This window comes from Drosophila mojavensis, unplaced genomic scaffold (genome assembly GCF_018153725.1).
Source record: "Drosophila mojavensis isolate 15081-1352.22 unplaced genomic scaffold, ASM1815372v1 contig_74, whole genome shotgun sequence".
Classification (NCBI taxonomy): domain Eukaryota; kingdom Metazoa; phylum Arthropoda; class Insecta; order Diptera; family Drosophilidae; genus Drosophila; species Drosophila mojavensis.
The window spans coordinates 8,917,172-8,927,910 of NW_025318899.1; the positions used below are offsets into that span (position 1 = coordinate 8,917,172).

General features: G+C 41.4%; 1 protein-coding gene across 1 annotated transcript; it reads left to right on the top strand.

The window, feature by feature from the left end:
* Positions 1-1,654: 1,654 nt before the first annotated feature.
* Positions 1,655-5,467, top strand: LOC6581868 (protein extra-macrochaetae). The gene is made up of 2 exons (XM_002007554.4): positions 1,655-2,648; positions 4,933-5,467. The coding sequence occupies exons 1-2, from the start codon at positions 2,076-2,078 to the stop codon at positions 4,966-4,968; spliced, it is 609 nt and encodes a 202-aa protein (XP_002007590.2). The 5' UTR covers positions 1,655-2,075; the 3' UTR covers positions 4,969-5,467.
* The last annotated feature ends 5,272 nt before the right edge of the window (positions 5,468-10,739 follow it).

Genomic DNA, 10,739 nt, shown 5'->3' on the forward strand with positions numbered 1-10,739 from the left:
GTTGCCTTACTTGGAAATTCGCGCGAAATTCCACAGCGAAGATTACAGTTTCCTTCCAGATGCTCCCCTCGCGCTCTTTCTCTGATTGGCGCTAATTTGAGTCAATGAATATAATTTTTGGAGAGTAATGCGTCTCGCTCACTCTTGCCTTTTAGTGAATGAATGCTGCGCTTCAATTAGCTCTTGAAGTGCTCCACTGCAGTGGAACGCAGACTATTGCCAGACGTGTCATTTTTCACAAACAGGCCTCACTTTCAATGAGCATTTCCCTCACATTTCCTCAATGGGCGGCAGTCTCAAATCCACATCAACATCCACAGTCAAATACAAACACAAATCAAACACTCGACTGGCGTCGTTGTCGCCTTCGTCGTCGTTGTCATTGTCGTTGTGGTTCGTGGTCTCGTGTAATATGATCGTGATTTCATGCCCAGCAGAAACCCTACAAGTTGTTCTACTATGTGGGAGCGGAGTCAAGAGAGACGGGGCAACTCATACACACATACACAGAGAGATGAATGTATCTGGTCGCTGATACCATAAACCCAAATTAAGATAAGCCACGAAGAAAGAAAGAATATAACTTCTCATACTTTGAATCTTTTTCATTCACAAAATCACATCGTATGTGCAGAGAGGGAGAGTATGATTGCGAGAGTTGCTGAGTGAAATGTAGATCCAGAGAGTGCATGCATTGCAGCCGACCAATCGCAGCACAGTTGTGGAAGCTGGGGAAATTCTACAGAAGTTGTAGCATCCACAATTTCCACAAATGTTGAGCGTTGTGGCATTTAAGTGGAAGCCAAATGGACTCTACACAGAGTTGAGAGCTGGCACCTCAACTTTAAGCTGTTGGAAGCTGGGGAAACAGCTCAATCCGTAAAGACTTTTTGCAGATACATACATGTATATATTTGCACTCCACTTATTAAAACTCACACATATTAAAACTCACACATTTATCAGTCAACATTTATTTATCCATCTCAATTCAACAACATCCACAAGGTGGCGCATTGCCCCTTTCAGCATTCATAATACACAGATGCGACTCTACATACAGTTGCTGCTGCTCTACACATCTCACCTCTGAATTACCCCGCCAACATGAGAGCCACAACTGAGATTGACTTCAATTCGACACGGAATTACTCTCCAACTGTTTGAGATCCTGTGGTCAGGCTCTACACACCATTGCCCCTTTTATATCCACAGAAATTTTCCAACGCAGCTCTGGTGCTCTCTCACTCTCCCGCTCTGCGATAGGCGGAGCCATTTTGTTCGCGCTCGTGTGAACGTTCGTATTTTCACTCTTCGAGAGGGCTGATTGCAAAGTTTATCATAAGAAATAATTTTATTAGAAATTTTAAGAACTTTGTATATTGTACTTAATAAGAAATAATTATATATGTATATATTTAATAAATATAAACTATATTTTAAGGGGAAAAAAATGACAATGCGTTTCCCCTCTTTGCTGCGTGGAACGAGTTTTCTGCTGACTCTGTTGGTGGTTGGTTGATTTTGTTTGGTCAGAGAGAGCGGAGAGTGAGAGCGTTAGCACGAGAGCGAGCGTCGTCTTCGTATCTGTTACACACGAAGTACTCGACGTTCGGCTCTTTCACGGGTATAAAAGCGACACTCGGCTCGCTCTCACATCCAAATAGAAATTTATCGTGTTCGTTAGAGGTTGTTGCTTCTCCGCGCAAGAAGAAAAGAATAATAAAGAAATCAAATAAATTTAACCCATAGCAAACGCAAAATTGAGCAACACTCGACAACAAATGCAATAGAAAACACGCTGGATTAAAGTGTTTTGTTTTGTTGATCAAAGTCAAATTCAAATGCAAATGCAACAACAGGGCAAAAAGTGCGTGTAAAGTGGAAAAACAAAAATTTAAATAAACAAAAAAAAATCAAAGTCAAACAAAACTCGCAGCTAAACCAAAACACATCAAAGTTGAATTTTGAAAGAAGTTAACTTCGATTTATTGAAACCTCGCAAGTAACCGGTAAAAGCCGTGTAAAAAGCCGCCAAAATTCTACTCAAAGAGCGTAAAGCGATCATCTCAAAAATGAAGTCCTTGACGGCCGTTTGCCAAACAGGTGCCTCGATGCCGGCAATGAATCCTAATGGCCGCATCGCCCGCCATCCACCGCATCGCGGCGACGGCGAGAATGCCGAAATGAAGATGTATCTCTCGAAGCTGAAAGACCTGGTGCCGTTCATGCCGAAGAACCGCAAACTCTCCAAACTGGAAATCATCCAGCACGTCATCGACTACATCTGCGATCTGCAAACGGAGCTGGAAACCCATCCGGAGATCAATAATTTCGATGCTGCTGCCGCTTTGAGTGGCGTCGCCGCAGCAGCAGCTGCCGGCGGCTCCGAAGATGAGGATGAGAGCGATGAGATGGATCTCGACGCAGCCGATGATGTATTGGCCCAGCGCCTGGCCGCCGAGCAGGAGCAGCTAGCCAAAATCTCTAGTCCCGCTGCCGCCCGCCTGCCGCTCGCCGATCGTCAGAGTCCCAACACAATTCTGCCAACAGCCGCAGCCACAGCAACAACGCTGGCGTCCGCAACAGCGGCAGCACCGGCGCCCCAACAGCAGCAGCAGCAGCCGCTGCCCAACAGTTTAGCGACGGTAAGTTGGGCGCCTGCGTCCCCACCCACCCACATTGGGTTTTCTGTTTCTGCTTTGAATTTGCATTGCAAATGAAATGTCGCAGCTTTGACGTCGTCCCAAAAAACAAAAATAAAGAGACAAAATGAAAACATCGAACAAAATTTACACATGCAAGCGAATTAAGCAAGCGGCGATAGCGCGACTTTTTTGCATTGTTGTTTTTGTGACCTCATTTGCTGCTAAGCAGCGTAAGGACGTTTCGGCCGTCCGTTTGTTCGTTTGTCGGCATTTACATTTCTCGCCTTAAAAATATAATTCATTTTATTTGCATGCGCTTGTGTGTGAGTGTGCGAAATTTACATTCTTTCGCCTTGCTTTCTTTTCGCTGCAACAGCAACAACAACAGCTACTACTACAATAATAAATCTCGCACAATTTCATTTTGTTTTTGTAGACATTTCACATATTTTTCGCTGTCGCCGTTTCTTTCTTTCTTTTGTTGTAGCTGCGACCGCGACTGCGGCGTAGCTGTTAATTTTGTGTTTTTTTCTCGCGGCCTTTTTTTTTGTCTTCCTCTCTTCTTCCATTTTGTTGCTGTCTGTGATGTTTTAAATGAACACCTGCAGATACTTAAATTTATTTCATATGTGTGTGTTTGTAAGCAACTAAACACTCACACACACATGCATACATATTATATACAGTCACACGCACTGAGGCTAACGCAGCTTTAAGCTTGACTTCGACATTTGGAGAATTGGAGAATCATCCGTCAGCCTCCGTTTCAGTTATTTCTGTGTGTCTGTTTACGCCTTCTTCTTCTGCTTCTTCTTCTTGCTGCTGTTACTTTGTTGCTTACTTCATTAGCGCAGTTTTTGGCATTTCTCATTGCCCGCCCGCAGCAGCATTGATTATAAATGATGTTGGCAAAAACAAAAATATATAAAAAGTATAAAAAATAATACAAAAATTGTACAACAGGTTATGAATCTGATGTATTTGTATATGCATGCATGTATGTATGTATGTATTTCTTCACAATTCGTGCTCAAACAATTCCAATAAAATTTCCCATCTTTACCCTCTCCCTCTTTCACACTTCTTTGGTGGCATTTGTTTTTGTGCAGTTGATTAATTATGCATTTGCATCTTTTTGTTCGTGTAGAAAAGTATTTAAGTAAAAAACCCCACAGCACAATTAGTCGGTCATTCAGGCCTTATGAACGGCTGTGTTGCTCTGGCAAATGAAAAAAAAAAATAAAAAAACAAGCAAGCAAGCAAAACATCTGCACTGAGATTGAGACATGCTGCCCACGCCTCAGACTCGCCGCCCTTCTACTCTCCACCCTCTCCACGACTACTGCTTTGTGTGTGTGGGTCTGTTATGATGTGTCACTCTGCTGGCTGCAAAACAACAAATTCCTTCGTAAAGGCACAGCAGCAGCGAAAAAAGAAAAAACACACACACGCATGTGTGTGTACATTCATATGCGCATATGTATGTATGTATAAGACGTAAGAAGAAATGCACGTGTTCAAAATGTTCTCGTTACGTAGTTGTTGTTGCTGCTGCTATTGCTGTGTTGCTTTGCTGTTGCTGTTCTTTTTTTGTACTTTTTCGCGCCGCGCAGCTGTGCGCCAGTCGCCAGTCGGTCGCTTTCTACATTGTGCGCACCCCTGACGTTGCCCTACTTCCTTCTCTACGTCTGTCCCTCTCCTTCTAGTAGCCGACAAAGCACTGCGGTCAGTCAACATAACAGGCAACGACATTAGAAGACGCAACAACAACAACAACTTCTCCTACAAGCTCATTTGATTTTCTTAGTCTTGCGCTGGCGCTCAGTTGGCGCCTCTTCTTTGGCCCTTCTCCTGATACGTCTCTCTGTCCGAGCAATAAAATAAAAATAAATAATAAAAAAGCAGCAACAAATTGCACACGAAGCTCGAGCGCTTCGTAAACAAACGAGACAAGTAAGAAAGCAAGAAGAAGAGCTGTAAAATAAAGAACGAAAACAACGGCAAATTAATTGATAATTCGTGATTTGTTGTGCAAGTCAGGCATACACTTATACTACGACTTTCGCCTCAAGCCTCATATGCATACACTGATACGCAATTCTTATACTTGAGACTTCGCCTTAAGCACACATGCATACACTTATACACTAAGGCTTTGCTTGCATCTGCCTCTACTGCTCACACTTATATGTACGTCGATATACACATACACATACATTTATAAAGAATACTTATATTTTTCAAATTTGACTAATTTTCGCTCTCTCGCTTATTCTCATTGCAGCAATTCAGCGGCGAAAAGGACAGCAGGCAATCGTAAAGCAGCCGACAGCAGCAGAGGCCGCGGCAGCAGTATCAACACCTACAACTAATACTAAACATTTAAAGCTATAGAAATCATATTAATTAATGTTAGTCGCAGTGTAGTACAGTCAGCTCCACTCAAAACTCAACTCCACTCAGAAACCAACTCGTGTGAAGATCTCCACAAACAACAACAACATACAACAAGCAAACAATAACAATAACATCAATGAAAAATGAATTAATTATATCTACAAATACATAGACACTGCAGCCACACACCCTCATCCCCACACAGACACAGGGCGTGTGGCTGTAAAAGCATTTCACACCAATACATTGAAAGAGTTTAGCTATAAAAACAAAACAAAACCTAAATAGCATTAAAAACAAAATGTAAGCACTAATACATTATTATTATTAACATTTAACGTTTAACATTTAACTATTAGCAGCAGTTAAGAAGTAGAAGAAGATGCAGACGTAGCAGACGAATGAAGAAGAAGAAAAGAAAAACTTGGCAAAGCTTTAAACAATTTAATTTTTCCTTTGATAAAATGAAATGAAAAACTGAATAATTTTTGTTTTCTATATATTTAGTTTTTGGTTTAATTGAAAGAAGAAAATCATGTTAATAATTTTACGAATAATAAGATGCAAAGCAAAAAAAATAAATAAAAAAATAAAAAAAATAAACAACAGCAATAAAACTAAAAAATAAAGCAAAAATTTTCATTCTCATTTTCTCAATTAAATATTTTCCTATTAATTTTAAATACATAACAAAAGCAAACTAGAAATTTTTATCCTATTATTATTTCATTTATTTATACACACACATGGAAAAAACCTCAAGGAACAATTTTCTTATCATTTAGTTTAAGCGACAGCAAAAAGTTTTCCTCCTTTTTAACTCTTGAATAATAATAATAATAATATTAATAAATATATAAATATATTTATGTTCTGTGATCTGTAGCATACTTTGTACAAAGTGTTTTTTATTTAGCATAATTATGCGTTTTAAAATATATATTTTTTCGAAAATAATTAATTATAAAAAAAAAGAAAAGCAAACAAAATGAATTAATTTTTATTTGATTTTAACATTTTCTAATCGGGCATACCACATTTTCCCAAACATGATGTAACATGATGCAAGAAAAGAGAAGCAACAAAAAATGAATTATAGATATTACAAAATAAATTACTTAAAAATACTATTCAAAGTGCAATTTGTTTGATTTTAGTTTTGTTACGGATTTTTCTCGGAAAACTTCCAATTATTGGCTACCTGGGCGGCGAAATTATGTGGAAAACAAACGACTGTTGGCTTAACGATGTGAAAACCCATTTCCCATGTAAACAAGTGCAACGTAACAACTACCGTTAGGGTAGCACTCTAGCACACACACACACATAGATAATGCGCTCGAACGAGTTTTCTCACGCATTGTCATTGTCTCCGCTGCCGCTGCCCATTAAGGGTTTCCCAGCCACAGCCTCAGGTAGACGCCCAACTGCAGTTGCACGTGTGCAAAAATGATATATATAAAGAAATTCTCTTTCGAGAAATTTTTCGAATTTTGGGTTTTTACCCACAGCTGAGGCTGAGACGCAGACTGAGCCAGAAGAGTGCAGCTGCCTCACAGTTGCTGACGTCGCTGCCAGCGTCAGCATCTGCGTCTGCGTCGCCGTCGCCGTCGCCTATTAGCGTTAATGATTGCAGCTTACAAAGCAATTGACCAATTGCCTTGGGGGCTGCGACTGAGGCAGAGACTGGAGACTGGAAACTGAGAGTGGGGCCACTCGGTGCCAGTCGCCCCATTCAAATGTCAGTTTGGCTGCCCGCAAACCAAATCAAACGCAGTCAACTGTCAATGCGTGACTTGGAGTTACCCTGTACTTCACATTTGTATGCGGTAGAGTTATAAGTGATTTCTAGAAGTAGCTAGAAAGAGGAGGAAAGAGGAAATACGTTTGTGTAAGTAAGGATTAGGTTAGCAGTTCTTGTTATTACTGATATTTGATTAAAATTTGAAGAGTACAGAATAGCGATAAATATAAATATGTATTTGTGTCAGAGACTTATAAAAGGCTTCAAATTTCAAATGCATCCATGTATGTACATATAAACTATATATTCTAATTAACTTATATACCCCAACATACCCCTTTAAAACATTACAGGGTATCTCTGCGCTTTTGTTTCACATGCATTGTGGCTGCAATTGTTTCCCCCACATTGTGGTGCGTTCTCTCTGGTATGCGCTAATTGTTTTTTTGTGCATTCTGCAATGCCAACACGAAGCTCGCGCTCGAGCCCGCAACAGCTTCCAATGGCTTCCAATGGACATGTCTCTGGAACGCTGCGACTCAAGCAACGATTACAGCAGCAACTATAGCGCTTGCTCCGACGTTTGGCAATTAGCGCGCCTAGCTCGATTTTCACCCATTTGCCGCTGTGGTTTATTATGTTTTTGTCTTTTTGTGTTTTTTGTTTTTTGGGTGCGACATGGAACGTGAAATCAGTGAAACTTGAATTACCATAAAAACTCGTGTAACAGTCAACAGCTGCGGCTGCGCAGCCGGCGAAAAACGTTGAAAAAAGGCAAACAGAAACAAAAACAATTTTTGACATAATAATTGTCAAGCTGACATTTCGAACAGCGCAGCTGACAGCTGAGCCGAGCCGAACGACTCTCAGCTCAGCATTGCCGAAGCCGAGGCCGAAGAGTCGAAAAGCCGAAGCTGCTGCGCACAGCTAGCAAAATGGGAAAGCGGAGCCGAAGGCGGCAGCGACGGCAGCCGAAGCGACAGCCAACGACGACGTCTTTGTAGGTGCGCATAAAAATTGCATTTAATTGTGATTTTCACACGAAACACAAAGCGCATGAGCAACTGGCGCCAGTTGCTGGTTGCCGAGCCGAGCCGAGCTGAGCTGAGCTGAGCAGCACGGCGGGCGGCAATTTGTGCAACTAGCGGTAAAGCGTAACTACTAAACAGCGCGAGACAGCAAAGCACACACACACACATAGAGAGCAAGAGAGAGACATAGACATAGACATAGTGGAAGGGGTTCGAGCAGAAGCTGAAATCGAAGTCGAAGTCGAAGTCGAGCCGAGTCCAAGTGCTGCTGCTGCTGCTGCTGTTGTTGCTGGTGGTGGCTTTTGGGAAACACCTGCAAAACGCAAACGCACCTGTTTTGCTAAGCAGCAGCAGCAGCAAAAAACTAAAACAAAGTCAGACACCAACGCCAGAAACAACAACAACAACAACAACAGCAATAGCAACGCGGACACGGCTCGGCAACTTTCGTGGGTTTTCAGCTGCAGCGCAGTGGAATGAGTTGAGGGGCCGGGCAAGTGGAGGGGGCCTGGTTCCAGCTGGAACTCTGCATGACTTTGTGTAATTGAAGCAGCCGCAGCAGCAGCGGCAGCGAGTTGAGTTTTCAGCTTTTGACTTTCTTGACTGTGTTAGGAAATCGAAACCGAAGCGTAGCCGTAAAGGGGGCGGCGGAGTACCACCACCAGGTGAAACCACCAGGCAGCACTGATGGGGCGGCATTTTGAGTCAGGTGCAAGTGCACATGTTGCACATATATTGGACATGTGTATCTATCGGTTATGCGTAGTTTCTGCATCGGAAGCGGCAACATCAGCTGGCGGAAGCTTTTGGGCCAGCAGCTGTCGCGCTCAGCATGCCTCATGCCCCATGTATGTATGTCGCAGGCAGCAAATGGGCGCCGCTTGCCACTGCTCTATGCGCCATGTGTGCCATGTTGCATGTGTGGCAATTGGTCAGCGCATTGATTTCAGCTGCGTCACCTTCTTTTGTGGCAACTGCAGCCGGCACAGCCGCACATGTTTGCCTAATGACAGCCGCAGCAGTGGCCCTCAGTCTTCCAGCTTTCAGCTTTCAGCTTCCAGTGGAACGACAACAACAATGGCTAGGTGCGGCAGCAACAATTGCATTGGCAACGGCAACTCAGACATTTGATCGAAAGCCAGCCGCTGCTGCGGAAGCACATACTTCAAACAGTGGAACAGACTGTGCTGTGTGGCATGCCACATGTTGCCACTGCCGCTGCCAAAAGGCGCTGATTAAGATCGCTTGCAACGGCTCCTGTCTGCCAACACTTCACATGCCAAACGAAAATGAAAACTGAGAAGGCGTAAAAAGATAAAAGCTTGAAAAATTGCATCTTAAACTTTGTATCTAAACAATCGAAAATTGTATCTTAAGCAGCTGCTGAGAGGTTTTTCCATTGCAGATCTCTCTGAAATGTCTCTTTGGCATTTTATGAAAAGTTTAAGATATATTAAATGAACTTTAATGATATATGAGAGGTACATATTGATTGCAATATTTATGGAATTTAGCTTTGGCATTATATGAACAGTTTTCATTGTATCTAAGATATATTAAATGTATATTCAAAGAGATCTGATAAATTTGAATAATATCTAAAAGATGGCTAATGTATCTGAAACATTTACAGGAAAGTTTGCATTGTATCTTAGCCATAGTAAATTTATCTTTAAGAGTGAATGGGTGATAAAGAATGTAGGATAGGTATATTAAATATATTTGAGATATTTTCATTACCTTTAAGCTATATTCAATAGATTGAATACTGGAAAAGATATATATGTTATATATCATAAGATATATGAATCGATATCAATTTGACAGTGTTAGTCTTTTTTATTTGAAGAGAAGTAGCTTATACCTCATATACCTGTTTATCCAATTGTCAAAATCCTGTCTGAGATCTGAGATCAGCTAGATCTGTCTATTAAGGTGAGCATGTACCTAGATCTATCTTTATCTATATATACATACATATCCATCTATGTATCGATCTATTTACCAATATATACTTATCTACCTTCAAAAGTCTACTCTTTTATCTCCATATCTCGTTTACTTATCCACATATCCATTATTTATCTACATTTATCTAGCTATCCACCTACGTATATATCCAATACTCTATAGCTAAATCTTTGATTGTAATGCAACATTGTTGCCATATTGATGGGTTAATTGAATTATAAATCACACAAGAAATCCGGATACTTAATCTTGCAGCTAATAATTGGTCAAAATATGCAAAATAAAAGTCAACTTCATTAAAGCCCATAAAAATATGCGCAATAAATTGCGAAAAGCGTTAAATAAATTATGCGGCAAATAAGAGGAAGGAAAAACAAAAATAAAATGGAAAACGGAAAATGCAAAAAAAAGAGAAAAAACAAAAAATTGAATGTTATGCAGCAGAGCGCAAATATTTATAGGAGCTGCCAATTGCCAGTTGCCAATTGCTGGATGCGATTTTTTAAATTTTTTTTTTTTTAGCTTCAGGTTTTCTTTTGGGCGCTGACGTTTGACAACAATGTGGCCAAAATGCTGATCCGCCGAGCTGCGGATCACAGAGCCAATGACAAGGAGGAGGCGGCAGCGTTGGCGTTGCCAGCTGCTGCTGCTGCTGTTGCCGCTGTTGCATCTGCATGCGGCCGCAGCTACTGCGCGGCGCGTGAAAAACAATATTTATGGCAAACAAATTTTCATATCGACAGCAAACGGCGCCGCGAATATTGCCATTTTTTGGCAGCAACTATTGCTGCTGCTGCTGTTGTTGCTGTTGTTGTCTATTTTGGCGCACCCAACGCCAACGATGCCACAAGAGCGCCGCAACCATTGGTGGCATGTGTGAATATGCGGCAGCCATATAAAATAATTAGGCAGCTAGTCATAAACAAATGGCAAAAGGTGGGACGGCAC